The 25,301-nt window shown below is 43.2% G+C and overlaps 1 protein-coding gene across 1 annotated transcript in view; it reads left to right on the forward strand.

Annotated features, from left to right (window-relative positions):
* Positions 1–25,301, forward strand: part of LOC147726040 (CD209 antigen-like protein C) — a 435,480-nt gene that overhangs the window by 58,981 nt on the left and 351,198 nt on the right. Inside the window, exon 3 of the mRNA XM_086960157.1 lies at positions 10,572–10,679. Coding sequence (XP_086816283.1) covers positions 10,572–10,679 — 108 coding nt within the window. The remainder of the gene's footprint in view (positions 1–10,571; positions 10,680–25,301) is intronic.

Consider the following 25,301-nt stretch of genomic DNA (forward strand, 5'->3'; position numbering starts at 1 on the left):
CAAACATTACAATCCAGCCAAGCTAACATGTTTCATCTTTAAACGGACTTCCTCCTAGGGAACCTCAACTTCCATCTGGAGAACAACAATGACAGCAACACCGCAGCCCTACTGGACAACCTCGCCAACCTCGGACTCAAGCAACTGGTGAACACCCCCACCCACTACGCCGGCCACACGCTAGACCCCACCTTCTCCTCCAGCAAGCACATCTCCTTCAGCCACGCCACCGACTACACTGGACAGACCACAGCTGCGTCCACTTCGACTTCGAGAGAACCACAACCCACCACCACCCGCAACAGGTTTACCGCAGAATCTGGAGCAAGATCACCACCGACCAGCTCACCAACTCCCTCAGCCAGAAACCTCCCACCAACACGAAGGACCTCAACGAAGCAGCCTGTAACCTCACTCAGTGGCTCACCAACTGCGCCGATGACCTCACACCGCTGAAGAGCCCTCCCAGCAAACCCGGTAGCAAGAGGGCCTCGTGGTTCACCAACGACCTCATAAACTCCAAGAAAACCTGCCACACCCTCGAGAAAGCATGGCGCCATGACCAGACACCAGAAAACATACCAGCCCTCAAGGACGCCACCCGCAAACACCACCAGCTGATCCGCACCACCAAGATGACAACATTCAAGGAACGATTGGACAACAACACTCACAACAGCAGGGAACTGTTCAGCATCGTTAAAGAGCACTCCAACCCCAGCACCGGAAACAACGACATCACACCCTCGCAAGACCTCTGCGACTCACTCGCCTTGTTCTTTCATCGCAAGATCACCGACATACACAAAGGCTTTGGCGCACAGTCCACGCACCCAACAACCAAACCAGCGCCCCCCCACCACCACCCTCTGCACCTGGACCCCGGTCAGCACCGAAGACACCAACTGCATGATGAACACCACCCACACCGGCTCCTCAACTGACCCCTATCCACGCCACATCTTCAACAAAGCAGACACCATCATTGCACCCCATCTACGGGACATCATTAACAGCTCCTTCGCATCCGCCACCTTCCCGGAGAGCTGGAAACATACCAAGCTCAGCGCCCTCCTGAAGAAACCCACTGCGGACGCCACGGACCTCAAGAACTTCCGCCCCATCTCGTTCCTGCCTTTTCCTGTCAAAGTCATAGAGAAGACCATCAACAAACAACTCTCCGTCTTCCTTGAGACAAACGGATCCCTTGACCCCTCGCAGTCCGTCTTCCAAGCAAACCACAGCACCGAGACCGCCCTCATCGCAGCTACCGATGACATCAGGTCTCTGCTCAACAAAGGGGAAACATCCGCCCTCATCCTCCTAGACCTCTCCGCAGCCTTCGACACAGTATGCCACCGCACCCTAGTACAGCACCTCAGCAACACCGGAATCCAAGGAACGGCCTTGGAGTGGATCATCTTGTTCCTCGCCGGAAGAACCCAGAGAGTCCGCCTCCCCCCGTTCTGCTCCGCGGCAACCGAAGTCATCAGCGGCGTTCCGCAAGGATCCTCGTTCAACCCCACCATCTTCAACGTCTACATGAGCCCCCTTGCAGCCATTGCACGCCAACACAACCTCAACATCATCTCCTACGCTGAGGACACCCAGCTGATACTCTCCCTCGCCAACAACCCCACCACCGCCAGAACCAGCTTCCAGGAAGGAATGAAAGACGTTGTGGAATGGATGAAGCTCAGCCGTCTGAAACTGAACTCAGGCAAGACAGAAGTCCTCATCCTGGGACCTTCCCCCTCAGCCTGGGATGACTACTGGTGGCCCCCGGCCCTGGGCTCCGCCCCCAAGCCAACGGACCATGTACGCAACCTAGGCTTCATCCCGGACTCCTCGCTCACAATGACCAAACAAGTGAACGCCGTCTCGTCATCCTGTTTCAACACCCTGCGCATGCTCCGTAAGATCTTCCGGTGGATCCCCACCTAAACCAGAAGGACGGTCACCCAGCCCCTCGTCACCAGCCGACTGGACTACGGGAACACCCTCTACGCAGGAACCAAAGCCAAACTCCCGAAAAGACTCCAGTGCATACAGAACGCTTCTGCACGACTCATCCTGGACATCCCCCGCCACAACCACATCTCGGCCCATCTGAGAAACCTGCACTGGCTCCCCCTCGGCAAGAGGATCACGTTCAGGCTCCTCACCCACGCACACAAGGCTCCCCACAACACTGGCTGCAAATACCTCAACAGCCGCCTCACATTCTACACACCCACCCACCAGCTTCGATCCGCCAGCCTCGCCCTCGCCTCCATCCCTTGAATCCACAGAACCACGCCAGACAAAGATCCTTCTCCTACCTGGCGACCAAGACATGGAACTCCCTCCCCACCCACCTTTAGCTGACCCAGGACCATCTCTCCTTCAGGAAGCAACTCAAGACCTGGCTGTTCGAGCGGTAGCGTCTCCCCCTCCTCCCAGCGCCTTGAGACCCTAGCGGGTGAGTAGCGCGCTTTACAAATTTTGCTGATTGATTCATTGATTGACTTCAGGAGGGTTTGTTATAGTGGACCAGAGTAATAGGACGGATGATAGATGAGTCTTCCTGCTGGATTATATTGGACCACAGTAATGTGACGGATGATGGATGAGTCATCCTGCTGGATTATAGTGGACAAGAGTAATGTGAGGGATGATGGATGAGGTGTCCTGCTAGATTATAGTGGACCAGAGTAATGTGAAGGATGATGGATGAGTCATCCTGCTGGATTATACTGGACCAGAATAATGTGACGGATGACAGATGATTGCAAAAAAACACTGTTGATGGACAGAATGCAGAACAATGTCTTACATTCACCCCAGTACAAAGATCTGGGCCTAAATCCATCGTTTTTTTTGCACTCCACACCACCCTAGGTCAGACAATGGCTATATGCAAATCAGCCTTGACCCTGTGCCTCATGGGAACAGTCCAGCCCGAACTACCAAGCCATGTCTTTCCTAGACCGGAATCAAGCATCCAAGGACCGGTTTCTGGCTATCAGCCTTCTTCAGCCTGGATAGCTTGACTCCAGTGATGTGGAGAGCCTGGGACTCTCGTCTGAGCATACCCAGCCCACTCGGGGTGAAAATTGCAAAAAACACTGTTGATGGACAGAATGCAGAACAATGTCTCACATTCACCCCAGTACAAAGATCTGGGCCTAATCCATCGTTTTTGTGCACTCCACACCACCCTAGGTCAGACAATGGCTATATGCTAATCAGCCTTGGCCCTGTGCCTCATGGGAACAGTCCAGCCCTAACTACCAAGCCATGTCTTTCCTAGACCGGAATCAAGCATCCAAGGACCGGTTTCTGGCTATCAGCCTTCTTCAGCCATGATAAATGAGTCATCCTGCTTGATAATACTGGACTAGAGTAATGTGGGGGATTATAGATGAGTCATCCAACTGGATCATAGTGGACCAGAGTAATGTGACGGATGATGGATGAGTCATCCTACTGGATTATAGTGGACCAAAGTAATGAGACGGATGATTGTTAAGTCATCCTAATGGATTATAGTGGGCCAGAGTAATGTGACAGAGGATTGTTGAGTTATGCTACTGGATTATAGTGGACCAGAGTAATGTGTAGATTTATAGATGAGTCATCCTGCTGAATTATACTGGACCAGAGTAATGTGAGGGATGATAGAGGAGTCATCCTACTGGATATCAGTGGACCAGAGTAATGTGACGATTGTCAGATGAGTCATCCTGCTTGATAATACTGGAATAGAGTAATGTGAGGGTTGATAGATGAGTCATCCTGCTGGATTATACTGGACCTGAATAATGTGAGGAATGATAGATGAGTCATCGTACTGGATTATAGTGGACCAGAGTAATGTGACAGATGCTAAATGAGTCATCCTACTGGATTAAGGTGGGCCACAGTAATGTGATTGATGATTGTCGAGTCATCCTACTGGATTATAGTGGACCAGAGTAATGTGACAGATGATAGATGAGTCACTCCCAAGTGGGTACTTTCCAAAACAACCGTTTATAGTTTAGTTTTCAAGTAGGCAAGTGATTCTCTGATAAATCAAGCAGTGATCCTTTGCCTGTTGTCTTCAATGTGGTAACTGGCATAGGGATACTAGCATACAGAAGAAAAAATCAGATCTAAAGAACTTTTAGCAAATGTTTTGGACTCTGTTTTGTGTATGGTGTTCTGTTTGTGTTTGGGGATTCCGCAGCAGTGGTATCATAGGGGTAGAGTGCTAATTTAGTTCTTTGAATTATTGAGACTGGTGCAGCCATCTTTCAACACTGCTCTCTCTTTTGCAAATATACCTTATCGGAAGTCAAATGATATTACAGTCCTGTATATATATATATTTTTTACTGAGCTAAGAGTTTAAAGCTTTATTTCAGAAGCCAGAGCTGCAGAAAGTAAATCTGCACAGCACCATTCAACTTCTGTTCTCTTCTTGGCATTCCCTTTGCTAGCCCGAGGCCAGGGATCACAAAGGCAGGGCCAGAGGTTGCAAGGATCATGCTAGGGAGTCGCAGCTGCAACACCTGGTGACCCCTAATCGACATCCATAAGAAAGGCCAGGTAAATGTGAAAAGGTGACAAAGCTGTAAAGTCTAGAACTCGGAAACTGGAAACCAGACTATATACTGATAAAACACAAAACTGTGAAAGGGACATCATTGAAAACATTGTACTCTTACCTCACTTTTCAACTTTTGCAAACTGATAAAACACATTTATTGAAGGCATCAATGTTGAAATACACCCAAGCACTGTAATTTTTTGTTTATCATGGAAGCCTAGCTAAAATCATGGTGCAATCCAGATTTAGCCATAGTAGTCCCTATTGGTGTTGCGGGGATTCAGCACATACACAGAAATTATGTGCAGGAAAAACAGGACCTCGGAGTATAGGGGTTGTACCATCCTACCACCTTAGTGCCCAAAATCCCAAAACCGACAAGATATAGTGTCTCATTTATTCTCCTACATAATCACATAGCTACAAATGATTAGACAGACTTAGCAACGTCAAAAATAACCCTAACAACCATATAACACTGGTTACTCAATCATGTCCAAATACAGAACAGAGGGTCGAGCGGAGGACTAGCGATTATATTTCATGATAACTTTCAATGTAGCTCCTTCAACTTAGACACTCTCAACAGTGCAGAATGCCGAGGATTTTGTTTTAAAATTAGGGTTTCTGAATCCTTTGCTGGCTGCCTTTTCTATCGTCCCCCTGCCCCCGGCAATAGTTTTTTAACTACAGTAGAGAGAGGCACTTTCCCCTATGGTAGTCCGCTTTGTGAATTTTACTATGTTAGGAGACTTTAATCTCCGACAACTCAGATAAATCTGAGGCCTACGCCCTCTGAGATATCTTAAAAATATCAGGAGTACTGCAGGTAATATGTGATCCAACCCATTCATGTTGGCATACCCTAAATGGGGTTTGCACTAATCACTGACATTTAACACCTGATACACCCGTTACTCAATCATGGCGGATCATTACCTGGTCCCATTTAACAAAACGATCATGTCTCAAACCTACGCCCCTGTAAAACAGATTCATCAGCTCGCACTCCGCGGAAATGGGGAGCCATGAAATCAAATCCATTACTGAGCTACGCCTGTCTTCCACTACCCCTATTCTGAATAGGAATTTGTTGGAAGAAGTTGATTCTTTTAATGCCTGGGTCGTGGATACCAAAATCAGAGTGTCCCTAGAGGAAACATTTGAAGATTATTTCTAATTTGTAATAACGTCACATTCATGATCAATTAGTCTCTATAACCATAGGGAATATATGCACATATACCAGAATGTATCAAAACGGTATATTTTATTCCACTTGGAATATCATTAATTAATAGCTGGCAACACACTGCTGAAGTTCACACACTAATTGACAGTAGTATACAGAACACCTTTTGCATAGGTTATGGCTAATCAAAACACCATATTGATGGAAATTAAACACCGCATATAATCACATTTACAATCTGTGTAATCAACAAATATGCGAAGCGGTGTTGGGCATCGACGTTTTGGTCCCCTGTTGGTCTATCAGATCCTTGGGACAATCTTCAGGACGGAAGAGTTGCACATATACATCAAATGCAGTAAGAAACAATACGTGTCATTCCTGTGACTAAAAGAGGTTTTTGTCTGCTCAACACACAAAGAATACAAAGGTGAGGAACACCACTGGTGTCATGCCAAACAATCACTAACATGCCACCCAACAACACAATTGTGCAGTAGTCCAAGTGACACCGAAAGGAAGCATCAACAAACAAACAAAACTAATAAACTATAAAACTACAAAGACTCACTGACTTTTCCCTTACAGAAGAGGAAATCAATCCGAAGGTGAGTATTTATACAATGAGTCTAAATGAAAGAAAACCAGTATAAAAGGGTCAAGGAGGTGGGTCACTAGGGACACCCTGAAGTAACTAAACAATTAGCCGCATTATTCACATGTCTAGTAAATCAGACATCGTGTAACCTGTAAACATAACCAATCAAACAAATGTAGTAAGCTTCAATGTGAAATTTAATTTAAAATGAAGCCCCCACTCAATCTGTGCACCCATAAGGTTTCAAAAGTGTACAAGGCTACTCACATAGGAGACAAGCCAGAAGTTGCCTATAAAATACCAAGTGACGTACAGTTAACATTGGGATATATTGTGGAGGCCACAGTAACGTAGTAAATGAGCTTGTGAAACGCTAATAGTACTTACTTGTATAAAGAACCAGCAATGCTTGTTCTGAGGACGCCTGACTGCAAAGTTCGAGTGCAGCGTCTGATCAACAGCATTGCACTATTAGAAACGCTGTATGCGCGATGACGTAATCACGCCTACAACTTTAGCGTCCATCTTTAAATAGACAATATCCAAACAGAGCGTGGCTTAGTGGATGCCAGCGGACCCATAGGTATAGAATTCTAAACATAAATACAAAAGGGCATATTATCAAGGGGTTTTTTTCGGCTTTTTTGGCTATAAAAGCCAAGAAAGCGGAGATAAAATTATCTCCCTATTACCTAGCTGTTGCTAACACCAGTTAGCGACAGCTAGTAGGAGATAGCGACCATCTTGGGCCCCGCTTTGAATGTCAGTGAAAGTTATCACTAATGACATGCAAAGTGGGCGTGCCAAGATGTTAGCGACTGGAAACAGTCGCTAACATCACTATCTCCTATTACCAACTCTTGGAGATATTCCCGCTAAGCGCGATTATCTCCAAAAGCTAACACCTGCCCCTGAGCAGTTCTTAGCCCTGTTATCCAATGGTAGGTGGATAACGTGGTTAAGAGCATTAGCTCGGTAATGCATGAATATTGCTGACTTTTCAGCGATATTCATGTATTTCGGCCGATTTTTATCGCTTAGGAGATAAACCTTGATAATAGCAAGGTTCCTAAGCGATAAAAATCGCCGCAGCTCGACGATAAAAATATTGCCGCTAAGCTAACATAGCGATAAGTATCGCTAGTTGTTGGTAATATGCCCCATAATCTCTAGAAATACTGCATGGTGCAAAAGAGGTTTGGGGCCAAAAGCGTCTCAATAGTAAAAAAAAGTCTCAATAGTAAAATATGCCAATGAGTGCGCGATGAGGTAATCGTATATGCAACTGAAGCGGCCATCTTGAAACGGGCCATATCACCAGATCTCTGAATGGATCAGAAGGCGCGGAGTAGTAGTGACCAGTTGACCCCAAAGGGATCAAGTTAAACTAAATACAAAAACTCCCAATGATCTTTAACTGAAATAGTTAAAAGTGCTAGAGAGAACATTATCAAAGTTAATACATAATGGAAAACGGAACGATGTACATAGGTACAGGGCTAGGAGACCCAACGTGCCCCAAAGATATAGAATCTGGACTGGCACTCTTAAGGTCCGATCTGTATCTCTCGCAAAGTGCAGCACTGCAGGAAAAAAGTCACTTGGCAAGGAAAGTACATGAATGTTGAATCTATGACCACAGATCTTACATATGGTAGGATTCATACATTAAACTATAAAATCATCTAAATGTAGCCAATGTATGCCATTCAATCAGAGAGTTCAATCCATTTTTCACGGTGTTACAGGACCAAATCCATTTCTTTTCTTTCTGTGTGAGCAGTCTGTCAACATTCTGTCGCCTCTTTGTGTTCTTAACGCCTTAGCTGTGGCTGTTATTTCGGTGCAGTGCTGGGCGTTCCAAAGAGTGGGTGGGGCCGCGTTGGCCGTTGAATGTTCGAAGCACCAGCCAGGTAGTGCTCCGAAAGTTCAGCGGCCGACTTCAGCAGCAATGGGGTTAATATCTTCAAGCGCAAACCACTTTATTTCGGACGGCATGTGTGACAATTGTTGGTAATGTTCAACAAGGGGAACAGTGATAATGTTACAGCTGATACGTGACTGATGTTGTAAGGTAGGTTTTTTGATTTCTTGCGTCGTTTTTCCAATGTATAATAAAGAACAGGGACACTGTATACAGTACACCACATTTTTTGTTAGACAGTTCGAGTATTGTCGTAATGTTATTTGTCTACCATTTACAAGGCAGCTTTTTACTGCGTTAGTAGTTGCACAAGCAGCACAGTTCCTGCAGGGTTAGTGTCCTATTAATGATGCTAATCCCCATAGATTGGTTATTGTATTAGGTCCTTGATTGTTATAGGCTCTAACTAGATGCTCTCTTAAGTTCCTGGCCCGCTTGAAGGCAAAACGTGGTAATTCCAGCTGTGGTTCAACCTTCCGAATGAGGTGCCAGTTTTTACTTATTAATTTCTTTATTTGGTTGGACTCAGTGCCATATGTCATTACACAGGTGATAGGGTGTGTTGATTTCTCAGCCTCAGATTGATGTCCGTCTTTCTGTAACAGGGCTTGACGGCCATAATACCATGCCTGTTTCATGGCATGCTTAACCAGTCTGTACGGATATGATCTCATGACCAATTTGGATTGCAGGATTTTGGCCTCCCTGAAGTAATCCTCCCTTTTGGTGCAGTTACGTCTGATACCTAAAAACTGTGCAAAAGGGAGATTATCACGTAAATTCCGTGGATGGTGGCTGTTATATTTTAACAACATATTTCTGGCCGTGGGCTTGGTATATAAACACATAGATAAAGCACCCTCATCATGCATAATTCTCAAGTCAAGAAAACTAATAGAGCTTTTATTGCTTTCCATGGTAAATTGTAGATTAGGATCCTTTTGGTTCAAACATACATGGTAATTTTCTAATTCATCATGTGACCCTTCCCACACAATACACACATCATCGATGTATCTTAAGTATCGGTGTAAGTGGGAACTGAAAGGGTTGTCATTATAAATCACCCTTTCCTCAAAGGCAGCAACAAACAGATTTGCTATATTTGGTGCAAAAATTGTCCCCATGGCCACGCCTCTACGCTGATCATAGAACGTGTTATTGAGTAAAAAATAGTTCTCTTTAAGGGCAATCTTGGAACAGTCAGCAATAAACGTTGTAGGGACCTGGTGAAGACGTGTGCGTTTTTCCAAAATGTTCAAAGCTTCCCCTTGAGGGATGCTCGTGTATAAGCTTTCTATGTCCCTTGTGACAAAGATGTTATTTCATAGGTCAAACGGTTCACCTTCCAATTTTATGGTGACATCTCTACTGTCTTGTGTGAAAGAACGAGTTTTACACACAAATGGTTTTAAAAAATAGTCAACATATTCTGCCAGTGGTTGTAACACCGACTGACATCCCGCAACAATAGGTCTTCCCGGCGGATGTTGACTATTTTTGTGTATTTTTGGAAGCATATAAAAAGCTGGGATGCTGTAATCATTTTTGTTGAGGTATTAAAATTCCTTCAGGGGTCCCACTCGGCAACTCTGGGCATTAGCTTGCCTAATCTCCACAACAGCCCCTCCAACGCTGGGGATGCTTGGCTCCACCTTGGGGACTCCCAGCAGGGACCATCCCACAGGGAAAGCCAGGACGGGTTCCCCAGCGTTACACAGCGCCAGGAAACCTCCGGGTAACAGTGCGCTTTACAAGCTCAAACATAATAAATAACATTACCAAAATACTCGAACTGTCCAACAAAACATGTGGTGTACTGTATACAGTGTCCCTTTTTCTTTATCATACATTGGAAAAAGGACGCAAGTAACATTATCACTGCTGGCCTTGTTGAACATTACCAACAATTATCACACATGGTTTGTGCTTGAAATTGTTAAGAACACAAAGAGGCAACAGAATGTTGACAGACTGTTAACACAGAAAGAAAACAAATAGATTTGGTCCTGTAACACCGTGAAAAATGGATTGAACTCTTTGATTGAATGGCATACATTGGCTATATTTAGATGATTTTATAGTTTAATGTATGAATCCTACCATATGTAAGATCTGTGGTCATAGATAATTTGCTAGTTTTGCGCTTTCCAAATTCTTAGCTAAAAATATGTAATACCAACAATTCTTAATTCAAATGGTCCTGCCTGTACCTTTTCTGAATGCTTTTAAAGGTATGTCTGATACTCACAAATGGTCATTAACATGAAATTATCTTTTTCAGATTGTCAGATGCAGATTTATTTGCAAGATGTCGATAAGGAGACTAGAAACATGATTGACTCATTCCAAATACATAATTCTTCATTTTCTTCAGAAGGAGATCTTGCTGGTGAGTACTAAACTGTATTAATAGATTGCTACACTGATGTATGGTGTTACCTGTGTGTGTGAGTGTGTGGGTGCGTACCTGCGTGTGTGTGTGTTGGTCCAGGTTCTTTCTGCAGGGTTATCCCTAAACACTTTGTCTTCCCTTGACTATTTTGTCTGACCTTCTTTTTGTTGGCTTTAGGACTCTGGGCACTGCTAACCAGTGATAAAGTGCATGTGCTCTCCCACTAAACATGGTATGATTGGTTTATACCAGTTTGGCATATTTAATTTACTTATAAGTCCCTTGTAAACAGGTATCCCATATATACAGTGCCTGTAAATTACATGCTACTAGTGGGCATGCAACACTGCTTGTGCCAGCCACAAAAGTAGCCTTTCAAGACTGTTTCAGGCCTGTCACTGCAGCCCCTGTGTGAGCAGTTTACTGCGAGATTGATTTGGCATTTAAAACTACTTGCCAGGCCTTACACTCCCCTTTTATTACCCATAGGTCATCCCTAAGGTAGGCCCTAGGTAGTCCTATGGGCAGGGTGCTATGTAAAGTAAAAGATAGGACATGTACCTTTATGTTCTATATGTCCCGGTAGTGACAAGCAGCTAAATTAGTGTTTCACTACTGTGAGGCCAACTCCTCTCAAAGATTAACATTGGGAATTCCTTAATGTACTTTTAAGGCATAATTCCTGATTAGAAATGAGTAGCTGTATCATGTTTCATATTTCTGGAATGGTAATGATACATCTTCTTTAGTGGTAAAGTTGGAATTAACATAACTATTTAAAAATGCCACATTCAGAGAGTGGGCATTTCTCTGCTCTTACTGCTCAGTGTGCCTTGCAGTCTGTATTCAATACACATCTGGGGTGGGTGACAGCTACACTTTGTGTATTCCCTCTAGATAGCCACAAACACAGTAAGGTTAGGTATGTCTGAGAACTCATCTGCATTCTGATGGTACTTCCTGGGCAGGAAGAGAGGGAGGGTCTGACACCCATATCTGACAGATAGTGCCCAGTCTCCACACAAAGGGCTGATTTACCCCGATAGCTTGTCTGGAGCCAGGGCTCTGATGAAAGGGGGATCTGTGCACTTCAAGGGCCTGCTTTGAATTCACCTGCACTTCAAAGGCACATTTGGATAAGTACTCAGTCTCGGACCCTTGAAGCACTCTGCTAAGAAGAAGGACTGCTGTGCTGCTGCGAGGAATTCCCCTAGGTGGTAATGTTGATCTGGAAGAACTGCTTTTCTAACATGATGTGCTGCCTGTTGCTGAAGAATAGAACTGGACCCATCCCACTTGAACCCAGAGTGACTCCAAGGCCTTGCTGCTTTGCCCCCTGTTCTGAGTTCTCAGGAACAACAAAGACTTCCTACAACCATGCACCAACACCTGGACTCTGCAATCTATGAGTTCTGCCCCGCCAGGAGGTGCAAATCAAATCCAGCGTCCTTGAAAGTGTAGTGTAGTTCTTATATTCCCAATAGGCTCTGCGCATTGGAATAACATAAACAGCAGTGTAGACGTAGGACTGAGGTCATCTCGTACTTCACCGCCACCTAATCGTAATGGTGAAGTCCCAATGAATGCCGTCATGGGAATAGGTAGCCGCTAGGGACAACACGTTGCATGAGTCGTTACCGGACAAAGCAAAGCGTCGATATCCATTGGTACTGGTAGTGTAAGACAGAAGTCCAACACGCATTCTTCTCCGAATAGCAGACATCGAAGCAGAGGTAAGATGCAATCCTGCCAGATTGGTCTGAATGAAAGAAACCAAGTTGTACTCAGATCTCTTAGCTGTGCTAATCCGAGGATCTTAGTAATTTTTTCTTGGTAGCGTATTGCTAGGATCCTTCCTTCCATCGTTGCTGGATTTTTGTCTGTGGCTTGGCTTGCCATATCGGAGCAGAAGGAACAAAAATGAAATTCCTGCTACGAGTCCCAAAATTAAAGGTAGGCCGCCAAAGACAGAATAGACAAAATTCGGGAAGATGGCCCGAACTGTTTCAAACGGTGTTAACAGTCCCTAAAAAATTATCTTAAATACATGTGCAATGCCACTGGTATCAGACATGTTTAAAATTTGACTTAACATTTCTACGAAATGCACAGGGGAATTTGTCGATAAAAGGGTATGTATCTCTGCCGCTGTCCTTGCAACTTGCAGATCATACGTTTCTTTGGACGAGGTCAGAGGCACAGTAGTCTGTAGAAGAATAGACTTCATTCTGCTTAAAGTATCAATTCGAATAGAAGAGATATTCACATAAGGCCATATTGCCGTCTCCATGTCTGGATTGCTGTTTGGATACAATACTTGCATACAGCAAATGACCCTGGAAGTAACAGTTACATGAGTCGTTACCGGACAAAGCAAATTCTCCTGGCACCATTCCACAACAGCTGTGGTCATTTATTAGAACGTAGCTGCCGTTGGATAGCTGTCTGAAAAATGTCTCTATCTGTGTTGCAGGAGTGCTTTGCAGGTGACATGAAAGGTTATTTGAAGACCCTTCGCAAGCTCCATGCAAGTTAATACCTTGATACGGAAGTGTACCGCTTAGTGATTTTTTACAATTGTTACCACTAAGGAATACCTCCTTTTTTCCTTCACTATAACATTTGTGTGTGTAAGGTAAATCCCAGGTTGATTTAATGTATCCTTTACCCAACCTTTCATACTGGCCTGCTGGTATATATTCTTGGCAATATTTAAACTGGAAAGTTGTTATCGGAATTGTAATTGTTCCATGTATTATCCATTCAATGACAGGTCTCTCTGACATTGTCAATGGTAATCTCTCAAGTTTTTCAATGCTCAGAATTGTATAGTCTGCTCCTTTTTGTGCCAAACTGATTTGTTTATCAGTAAGGTTAAAGATAGAAAATAATGATGTTATGTTGATTAGACGCCATGACAAGTAGCCAGAACGCAGGTTTTGCAACGTCTAGCCAAGCTGTACAATAGAACGCAATTGGGACTGACCATGTTATAACATTAGCAAGTCTTTCTCTATTATATCAAAGGCAGATGATACAATACTGCCCAGTGAATATATTCTGGAGGACAGAGTCGTTAACCCATTGTCCACTACAGAAAGTGATTTTTCCAAATTTATACAATCAATTTCTCGTATTTTTTCTGCTGTTTCTATTTGCATTACTTTCCAAGCTTCGTTGTATGCAGCGTATATACCGGCCGCTATGAAACGTTTTTGACGCTGTTTGCGAGGTCCCATTATGAAATCTCACAAGTCAGCACCTTCTTTAAGTACAGTCAGGTGTTGCTTAATTTCAGCCAGTGTGGATTTCTGTAGCCATTCATGGCATAATTTCCCTGCACTGTATGTTGTAACTATCCCTGGATGTTGTCTCGGGGAATATCTTGGGTCTGGCCTAGTTACTTTGAACCCCTGTGTTTTGTTCAGGAATCTATCTTGACAGTTATTTGTGTCTGTGGGCCAGATCAACCATTTTTTCCAATCAGGATTTGTTCTGTTTTGGTGAAAAATATGGGATACGTCTATTTCCACATCCGTAGTGCTATTACTATCAGGTATGGGCTTCGCAATAGACGATTTGTTTAAGTCTTTTATGTTAGCTAAGCCAAGACAAGTAGTTTGTTGAATGGTATCATTTAGGAATATTATTTGTTCCAGGATCATGCAGGCTCTAAATAATGATTCTAGACCTTGTACCTGCCAGTCTTTTGTACCCCAGATGGTTTTTGTTTCAATGTTATTTTTCCAAAATTCAAAACCAAATGTAGACATTTTGTCATAAATTTTTTCAGAATAAATCAATTTAGTATTTGTCAACGTTGTTTTCATTCCTGTCTTGTTTAACATTTTAAAATAAAATGTTTCTGGATCACTATTGTTAAACCCTGAGAAGTATAGACATTTCTCATAAAATGTCTTCGAGCTGCCTTTTGGCGGAGTTGGACAATGTTCCCATTGATTATAACTAAAAACATTTCTAGGTTGAGCAGATTTATGCAAATAGTGATGACCATAGTGATTGTAACAGTATAATTCTTCATAATTTGATGAACCCTGCAAATAATCATGTTCTGTGAATTTAGCTGACATTACTAAATCTGACATCATATTATTAATATTTTCAAAGTCCCAATCATCAGAGAAAGTACTTGGTATCACAAAGTCACTTAAGGAAACCTTAAACTGGTGTGGATACTTCAAGAGCTCAATCGGGCCATAGATTTCATATTCAGTTCTGTCCCATGCTATACCACAAGGTTTAGGCTTTGCTGTGATGTTCCCTGATGATAGTTCTCTTTTCTCGATGTGAGTGGATCTGTGAGACTTTAGGACCAAGTTGATGTTCTGACTTGCTGTGTCCATTGTACTATATTTTCCATCAATGATTTTACCCAAGCATAAAACCATGATGAGCCAAAGCAGGGGAAAAAGTACACCTAACACAATCCATAGTTCAATCCATGGTGAAATCAGATATGTTTCTTTTAGTTGGTGAAAAAGTTCGGTTATTTTTTCATTGAAAGTTTTTGTTGCTGGCTTGTCTCCATGTTCACTTGGATCATCGGAAAAGTCGTCAAAGTTGATAAAGTAGCCAGATGCAGTTCTGTCAATTGGTGAGATTGCTTCCGGATTTCCATTGATTTTTGCATTTTCTTTTGTTGCATTTGTATGGTCTTAGGCTACATCGTTGTAGATTGGTGTATCTTCTAAGCATAGGCGAATTTTGCGAATTCGCAATCCGCGAATTTGCACATTTGCGAATTTGCGATCCGCAAAATTCGCGAATTTGTGCGAATTTGCGGATTTTTGTTTTTTTGCGTGTTCGTGGGGTTTTTTGCGTGTTCGCGGGGTTTTTTGTGTGTTCGCAGGGATTTTTGCGTCTTCGCGAGCCGCTTGCATAGCGAAGTTACCCATGCAGAGTCGTTTATGGGAGAGAGAGATAGATAGATAGATAGATAGATAGATAGATAGATAGATAGAAAGAGAGAGGAAGAGAGGGAAAGAGAGAGGGAGAGAGAGAACGAGAGAAAGAAAGAGAGGCCGGATCTCTGAAGGGCCAGATTCCTGAGTTGCCCCCACAGAACATACAGCTTTTTATTTTTAGCAAAATGCATATGAAAATTGTGCTGTAAAGGTCTCTTTTAGTTTAACCCCTCCTGACAACTCAAAATGGGTGTATTTGCCATCCTCTTCCTTCTTCCTGTTCTTTATATCTGTAAGTGCTTCCTGATGAGGTTTAATTCCTTGGACAGGTGCCTCGTTGCCTACTTGTAACTATTCTCTGACCCTGCTTCAAGGGTCAGAGCAGGGTCAGAGAATAGTTGCAAGTAGGCAACGAGGCGCCAGGAAGCAATTAGCAGCAGGTGTCCAAGTTGAAGTTAATTTGTTTGTAACCCTTTTGTAAATGGTTACAAAGAAATTAGGTTCAACTTTTGCACCTGCTGCTGTAACCCTTGCTTGGCTGAAAATTTGTCGGATTTTACCGCGATTTTGCGAGATTCGCAGATCACGTAATAGCGGAAAATCTGCAAATTTGCCCGCGAAACGGATTTTACGCCCACCCTTAGTATCTTCACAAACTGTTGCAATTTGGGCTTCAAGAGGCACAAGTTCCATGGCTTTGTTGCATAGTCCTTTTTTATTCACTGCAGGTTTATCAAATGTGATTAGTCTCTCAGTTTGAACCAATTGGATTGTAGCAAAGTTTGGTCTTCTGCTATTTCTTGGTAGTCCACTGGGCCTGCTATTTATTATCGGCCACATGTTTGTGGTTTCACCAGGTCGATGGAAAAATTCTGTTTTCCTTTTTACCAGCAAGTGGCGGTAGTACTACTGATCTTGTTCCGCTGACAGCTAAGACAGGTACTGCTTTTCTGTAAGAAGCCCCAAATTCCTTCTTTACCGCAATCTTTTCTCTGACCAGATCCCCAATCTTCGGAATCCAGACAGGTCTTGCTGGGAAAGGTGGTTCTTCAGTGGTTGTTGGCTTACACTTTATGACTCTTTCTTGTTTCTTTCAAGTCCTGTAAAACAGCCAAACTATCCTTGATATCAAAGGTTTTTTCTTCTACCACTGAAGTTTGACGATCCAAATCCTGAATAATCATTCTAGTACCAAACAAAAGCTCATACGGAATCATACCTCCTAGAGAAATTCTTGGCATGCTATTAAGACTACGTTGGACACTTATTAGATGTTTGACCCACCCATCACCCGAACCTAATACCCTCGCTGTTATAGATTGCTTTATGTCACAGTTTTTTCTTTCCACTACCGCATTTCCCTCAGGATGGAATGGAAAAAAGTACCGCAATGCAATTCCCATGCTGGCCATAGCCTCCTTGTAAGCCCGAGAGCTAAACGCAGGACCCTGGTCAGAATGTAGCATGCCAATTGCGTATGTGCAGATAAAGACTCGCAAATCTTTTCTAACAGTTCTGGCGTCAACCGAGCGCTGGGGTCTACATTTCTAGTGAATCTAGTCTTAATAATTATGGGGTTGCATCTCTCCGGCTGGATTTCTGCGTATAGTTCGCCTGATGCTTTCTAATAAAGGTGTCCTGGCCATAGTCTGGTCCGGTTCACAACTGCGATCTCTGTTGCATTCTGGACAAGCCATTGTAAATTTGTAAATTTGCAAGGTCATCCCCGGCCACCAGTATTCTGATTGTAATTCTATTAGAGATTTCAAGATCTCTTGGTGCCTTAGACCCAACCTCATTTGTGCGTCTTCAATCAAGAAAACTCGCCGGTTCGTGTTTGGAATTACTCTATCCCCGACTCCAGGGATTTGAGCATAAGGAACGGAATTTGCATCAATTATGTATGTATAACTGAGTGGAAAATTGAGAGGTAATGCTGCATAATCGCCTTTTAATGACGCTTTTACCGCCAGCATCGTTTCTCCATCTATGTGTTTTTTAGAACGCTTTTTTGTGGCTACAGAAGCCGGTTGAACCGCTGCCGCTGTGGCTCTGTTAGCCAATGAATTCCCTGTAACGTGAACGCATTCACGTTGATGATTCAGTGTATGTATCACGTGAGTCTTTTGTAGTTCTTTCTTTAAAAGAACTACTTGTTCCCATAGCGTTTTATGCTTTATTGTGGCACCTGTGTCATCTTTGTAACCATTTTTGCTCCATGTCTGCATGTCACTATTGTATGACTTGACACAGTATTGCGAATCGCACACTATTACTGTGGGGAATTCGCGATCGGCATTTTCAAGCGCCATCTTTAAAGATCTTATTTCAGCTCGTTCAGCTGAACAGTTTCTGAGTGATTCAGTTTTGGTAATCATAGGTCTGAATTTACCAAAGCGCCAGCGACCTTTAACAATCGCGCACGCTGCATTGTAGGATTTTTTATCTACATCGTTGTGTTGTGCGAATCTGTCCATATAGATCACACAGGTATATTGTTCGAGAGGCAGAATTTCGATTGGCAGAGGATATTCTTGTTCGTATTCTCGATCGTCTAGTTTTTTCATTTTCGGGTCAAAATAGTATTTCACGTCTTCCGCAGCAAGAGAATTTTCCCATTGTAACCATTTTGGATCTAATGCCACTGCATTTAGATTGCGTGGACTTGTTAATGCCTCAAGGGCTGATTCTATTGTATAAACATTTATTCTCTTGCCTTGGGCTAGGGTTCTTTCTCTTGCTACAGCAGTTTGAACCGCTGTCAGAATTTTTTCTGTAGAACTGAATTTCATTTCAGTTTGAGTGTACAAATGTGATTTGTAAGCTACAGGTACCGTTTCTCCCTCATTAGAGGTCAGGTATGTGAATCCGCATCTTCCTGGTATGACTCGTATTACAAGGTTGCGTATGTTTTCGCGAGTTTGTAATTTTGTTTTAGCTAACATGTCAGTTTGTAATGATCTTCAAATTTCTATGTGTTTCTGAGTCCAATTTATTGGTTTGAAATCAGGTTTTATTAATTCATAGAGATGTTTAACCCTTTCTGCATAATTTAGATTGTATGTTCTACCGAAATTCAGGAAGCATAGTATTGATTGTACATTTTTCAGCGTCTTAGGTGCTTGGAGTACTGCACACTTCTCTAGGAAGTTGTCTGCCAGGCTTTTGTCTTCACTTGATAATTCATATCCTAAAAATAGGACTGTTAGATGTGCAATTTTTGACTTTTTAAAGTTGAATTTGTAACCCTCTGATGCGAGCCCAAGTATTATGGTGTTCACTCTTTTTAAGTGAGTCTCCAGGTCATCGTCTGTAAGATAGATGTCATCGACATAGGATAATGCCTCATCATCATATATTTGTAGTAACTCTGTTAACCTTGCTGAGAATAATCCTGGGCTATTCTTGAATCCCTGTGGGAGTCGGTAAATTTTTTTTGCGACCCCATTATTGAGAAAGCGGTCAAATACCTGCTTTCAGGGGCAATGTTTTGACAGAAGAATCCATTAGAGATATCTAATGTTGTTTTATATTTTTTGCGCACGATGTTGTTCATTAGTGCTGCACTGTGTGAGGTTTGTACTGCAAACGTTTTGCAGCAGGAGTTTAAATGTCTGTAGTCCAAAACTAGGCGATATGAATCGTCTGGCTTGGAGACAGGAAACAAAGGATTGTTTATTTGTGAGGTGCATGTTTAAATGACCCCTTGATATTCAAGTTGATCTAAGATCTCCCTGACTTGCTTTTTAGCTTCTTGTTTAACGGGATACTGCCTTTGTGCAGTGGGTTGATTTTTTAACTGGATTTTGTGGGGAGGAGAGTCCTCATCCCATCCTACATGATTATTGTATAATTCAGGGGCTTGGGCCACTGCCCGTTTTCTTGCAAATGTGTGTTTTTTATGAATTGGAATATGATTTGAGAAGGCAGGCATAATCATTTCTTCGCCATGAGGGCACTCCCTGACAAACTCTGGTGGCCAGTCTTTTTCAGCTAACAGGATGTCATAGCCTTTCGAAAGGTTATCCCAAAAGAGACCCCTCACTTTCCTAGTCTTGTCCCCCTCTATGCGTAATGTTATTTTGTATAATTTATGGGGTTTGCTAACTCTGGTGTCTGCAGTTTCCACTTGAATGTATTCATTCGTGTCCACTGTCTCCAGAAGATTCGTCAGGATCTTGCGAGCTATGGTCACTTCTGCTGCGCTGTCTGGGCCCACTCTCCGTTTTTCAGTTGTGTCCTCAGAATCCTATGCATGCTTAATTTTAATACTTGCTACCTTCTTTCTGGGAAATTGTGATTCTTTACTTTGATGAGCAGGTTCTTTGTCTTTGGACTTGACATGCTCTTCCTTGTGTTTTGACCGTCCTCTTCTTTCCGATTTCTGTGAGGAAGTCTGAAAAGATCGAGAGGGACGTGTATCAATATCTTGATATCTATCAGGTTTTCTCAATTTATGCCTATCTCTAAGGATGTATCTTTTCTAAGAGGGTTCCCTTTGGGGAGACTTGCCTCCTCGGCCAGGAGATCTTTCTCTCAGTTGAGGAGACCTTCCTCTGGACTGGAATCGTTTTTCCTTGGGAGTGGATTGTTTATTACCATCCCAACTCTTTTTTGGAGTGTTTAGAATATTTTTAATAAATGTTTTTTCAGGATTTTCAGTTAGTTGGGGTTTTACTGGTTTCCCACCCAAACTATCTCGTCCTAGTTCTTCATAGGATTTTTCTATGATTCTGGCAAGTTCAAATGGTTGGTCTGTTATATCTGTCTTCTTCAATTTCTGCAGGTACGTTAGATCGTCCATTGACAATTGAACTAATTCTCTATATGCCTTTGTTAATTATTTTAGTTTAACTAGGAGTTCCTCGCTTGACATTGTTTCAATGTCAGGATGTGGTGTGGTCTACCTAGTGGACCGTGCCTGGTGATATGATTTTGATGTTTTAGGGCGCCTTTAAACCAGAGCAGTTGCTCTTGTTAAGTTAGTGGGATTTCAACGTCCTCGAAAGGAGTGTATTCATCCGGAGGTTCCTCTATTTTGTAATAGTGGAAATCTTTTGTCAGAGCGTGTGCTGCTGGAAAATGTATCCATGAATAGAATACCTCTGTCTGCCGAAACTCATGTGCCTCTATCACGAATATGACCGTACCACCTCTTGGTGATAGTCCATTTTCTATAAGTTGAAGAGTTATAGTTCTTCTTACATTAACCGGAATGAGTATAACATTCGGGTCATTTTCTTGGAAGGTTGTGTCATCCGCTAGGAGTTGAGCTGCTAATGCTTCTCTATCTCTTTCTTCTTCACTTTCCCCAATTTTACTGAAAGAAAGTTTTTTTTTTTTTGCAGATCAAATTTCAAGGAAACAAAGATTAGGTGCACAATATTTTGGAACACTGTATCATTCAACGTTGACTAAACCAAAAACTAATACATAGGATTCTCATCCTATTAAGTTCCGGCGAATGTTAACCTTTCTCCCACTCCAGACGTCTATTGGAGTTTTTACGGGAGAAAAGGGGTCTGTGTGAAAAGCACGACTGAGTTACTCTAGTGTCTTGCGTTAGATTATCGCCTTACCAAACGTTGGGCGCCATGTAGTTCAGTTCCTATATTCCCAATAGGCTCTGCGCATTGGAATAACATAAACAGCAGTGTAGACGTAGGACTGAGGTCATCTAGGTCTCTACTGACTATGTTAGACTTAATTAGTTTTGCCAGCTAGCTCAGAGGTCTCTAGAAACTTTCTCTAATGAATAGGGAGGGGTTAACTTCTCTGAGTCGGACAAGAAGGGATTCGCTTCTGACAACCATATAACATGACAACTTTGCTCCCTCAGAATAAAGAGTATATCTCTAGAGTCGTGTGAAAACAATAGACAATTATTTCACTCAGTCAATCGTGCATGCTTAATTTTACCAGAGTGCAGTGAAATAGAGAGACAGGCATTTTCAATAAAAGGTGTTATTTTATTGAGCAGTCTTCTTTCTAATGAAAGAGAAACGAATTGCCACAATTGCAATACTTATCACAAAGTAAAGTACGTACAGGAAAAGTAGTATTATGAAATAATACTGTAAAAGCATTGATATGGTTTCTTAGCCATATGATACTTTAAAATGGATAAAATATATACATACATAAAAACATTGACTAACGAACTCAACTGGTGCTTCTAAGATACGCCTACCCCGGTGTACCCGACCTAAGCCTAATACGTGGGAACGAGTAAGTAAGTTGCAGTCTTAAGTTAAGTTAGGTTTTTTTTGCCAAGGATCTGAATCAAGAATTCTCTCTAAGGTTTTAATCAGCTCCGGTCCTTGGTTATGGAATGAAGGAGGTCTTGTATCTCGCTTCTCATGACTCGATCTCCTAGCAACCCGCGAGGGTGACTTGGGAACACCGGAGCTGGATTTTCTCGGCTGGAGAAAAAGACAGCGTCTCTCTCAGTGCGTCAAAGGGAGGGGCGGTTTCCTTCGGCTCTCATAACAGCTGGGCTCCCGGGCAAGTAGAACGTCGCTCTGCTCCCAACCACTGTGTGTTTGCTTAAGGCAACGTTGGTATATTTATAGCTGAAAGGTGCCGGGTTTGAAGTAAGGTTGGACATAAGACGTCACTAGGAACTAACAGTTCTTTCTGGACTCCAGGAGTTCTTGTGCAAATCAAAACAAAAGCAGGGGGAATTCCCGTGCTGCTGGCGGCTTGGTTTGTTTAAAGAACGCGTTGTGCTTTCTAGGAGTCTATGGAAGTAGCCTTGCCGTATTTGGACTGCATGGGCTATTACTAAATATGGATATGATTCCTATGCCTTTATAAGGATATTATTTGTTATAACCACATAAGGGCATGAATCAGGAATATCAAATTAGGGTCCTAGATAGGGTCCTAGATAGAAACACAACAAAAGTGAGCTTCTGCTGTGCAGAACCAGCAAAATGAACGCAATTATGACTTTGCGTTGATCAGAACCGGCACATTGGCCTTTGACGCCGATGCAGTAGGTGATCGACGACATCACTTTGACAAATTGTGCAGCTTGACAAACATGGACAGCGCGGCTCTACTACGATTCACAGCCTCCACCATAAAGGGGTTAGTTGACAAAGACTCCATTCCCTGCGCAGATCGGAACCTATCCATTTAGTCTTCAATGTCGCCGCTTGCCCCATCTAAGCTACTTTTTTCAGTGAGACTTGCGTGAGCCTTGTAACCGGCCTGCGCTCCATCGGGGTTGACCTGAACTTTTGTATTTCCCCCAGTCCAGCTCAACCTCCAGAAACCCCTTAGTGCTATTTGGTTCTAAGCAGTACTTTTTTATTTATACTCCTCTCATAGGCTAGCATTGGGAATTCCTTTATATAATTTTACATGGAAATTTCTGATCAGAAAGGAATGACGTGGTCATGTTTGGTATGTTTAGAATAGTAATGACAAATCCTACTTCCTGGTAAAGTTCGATTTTTTAGTGGCCATTTCTAGGTGCTTATAACTCTTTGTGCTTTGCAGCCTGTCTCCAATACATGTCTGAGCTATGTGACAGCTACACTTTATGCATTTTCTCTAGGCAGCCACAATACAGTGTCTTCCTTTACACTCCCAAATAAAGAAATTCAGCGCTCCCCAGCAGAGGCACGCTGTAAAGAAAGAAAGCACCTGGAAAGGAGTCTCCACACTCATGAAATGAGGCAAATCAAAAGACAGTTTTCGGAATAAAGCGTGGGGTTTTATTATTGCAACACTCTCTAACAGAAAGACTTTCCAAGATGTCAAATGAATCATGTAAAACAATGTTCAAATAAAAAAAAAAGAATATATATATATTATCACCAAGAATATCCACTAGAAGGCCGGCAATGATATAAACAAATCAACTTCATCTGTGGCTCGCGCTCTGTTCCTGCTTGCCTGGGGTAACCTTTGATAAAGTTCAGAGACTTGAACGAAACGCGTCAGGGTTTTGCCTGACAATTACTTAAAATAAATGCTTTCTACATAGGTGTCCCGTGTGCGGCTCAACTTCTCTTCACAACGGGGGAGAAATAGATGGTATATATATATATAGTTGCAGTATCAGTACTATCACGCTGCAACTAACGATCACATGGTTGGGGGAGGCGGGCACTGAGCAATCACGAGTGCCGCAGAGACTTATAACAGCTGGGCGCACAAACTCTCAGTTGAGCAGAGGCGTCTGAGGAAGGCTCACGCCGAAATGCATCACGCTGTATCTGCATTCAATAAAGAACCTCTTTTCAAAGTCCCCGTGTGTGGCTCCTACCTTCTACAACGCTGGAGGGTGTTTTGGATGTTATTTGTGTCGACCAGAGACACAAATAAGGAGCTCACGTTTCTCAAGTTGGCTGCCTGCTTTCTGGTGTCTGCGCAAGCAGTTTGTTCTTCGTCATGGTAGTGGCATCAGGCAGCTCACCAGCGGGAAAGCAGGAAAAGTATGGGACGTTGCTCAATGGCAGTCTGTGTCTTCACGGACGGTGTTGGTACCTCGTTACCGGCCCACGACCTGGCGGACCTGTGCCCTGCGGGTTGAAACGTTTGCGGGGACTCGAGAGGCTCTTACTGATATTTTAACGGTTTCCAGTTCGCCCAGTTCTGCGTATGCCTGTAAAACACAAGGACTGCTACCCTGGTTTCCCCACGTTACACCAACCCAGGTTTGAGGCATGCTGGGAGTTGCAGTATCAGTACTATCACGCTGCAACTAACGATCACATGGTTGGGGGAGGCGCGCACTGAGCAATCACGGGTGCCGCAGAGACTTATAGCAGCTGGGCGCACGAACTCTCAGTTGAGCAGAGGCGTCTGAGGAAGGCTCACGCCGAAATGCATCACGCTGTATCTGCATTCAATAAAGAACCTCTTTTCAAAGTCCCCGTGTGTGGCTCCTACCTTCTACAACGCTGGAGGGTGTTTTGGATGTTATTTGTGTCGACCAGAGACACGATAAGGAGCTCACGTTTCTCAAGTTGGTTGCCTGCTTTCTGGTGTCTGCGCAAGCAGTTTGTTCTTCGTCATGGTAGTGGCATCAGGCAGCTCACCAGCGGGAAAGCAGGAAAAGTATGGGACGTTGCTCAATGGCAGTCTGTGTCTTCACGGACGGTGTTGGTACCTCGTTACCGGCCCACGACCTGGCGGACCTGTGCCCTGCGGGTTGAAACGTTTGCGGGGACTCAAGAGGCTCTTACTGATATTTTAACTGTTTCCAGTTCGCCCAGTTCTGCGTATGCCTGTAAAACACAAGGACTGCTACCCTGGTTTCCCCACGTTACACCAACCCAGGTTTGAGGCATGCTTGGAGTTGCAGTATCAGTACTATCACGCTGCAACTAACGATCACATGGTTGGGGGAGGCGCGCACTGAGCAATCACGAGTGCCGCAGAGACTTATAATAGCTGGGCGCACGAACTCTCAGTTGAGCAGAGGTGTCTGAGGAAGGCTCACGCTGAAATGCATCACGCTGTATCTGCATTCAATAAAGAACCTCTTTTCAAAGTCCCCGTGTGTGGCTCCTACCTTGTACAACGCTGGAGGGTGTTTTGGATATATATATATACATATATATATATATATATATATATATACATATATACATATTCAAATAGGATTATTCCACTTGATAAATTACCATCCGGCTCTCAGAGGAATTGGTCGCTCAGTAAGTTTATTTTCATGACAAAA

The sequence above is a fragment of the Lissotriton vulgaris genome, chromosome 3_1, assembly GCF_964263255.1.
Source record: "Lissotriton vulgaris chromosome 3_1, aLisVul1.2, whole genome shotgun sequence".
Lineage (NCBI taxonomy): Eukaryota > Metazoa > Chordata > Amphibia > Caudata > Salamandridae > Lissotriton > Lissotriton vulgaris.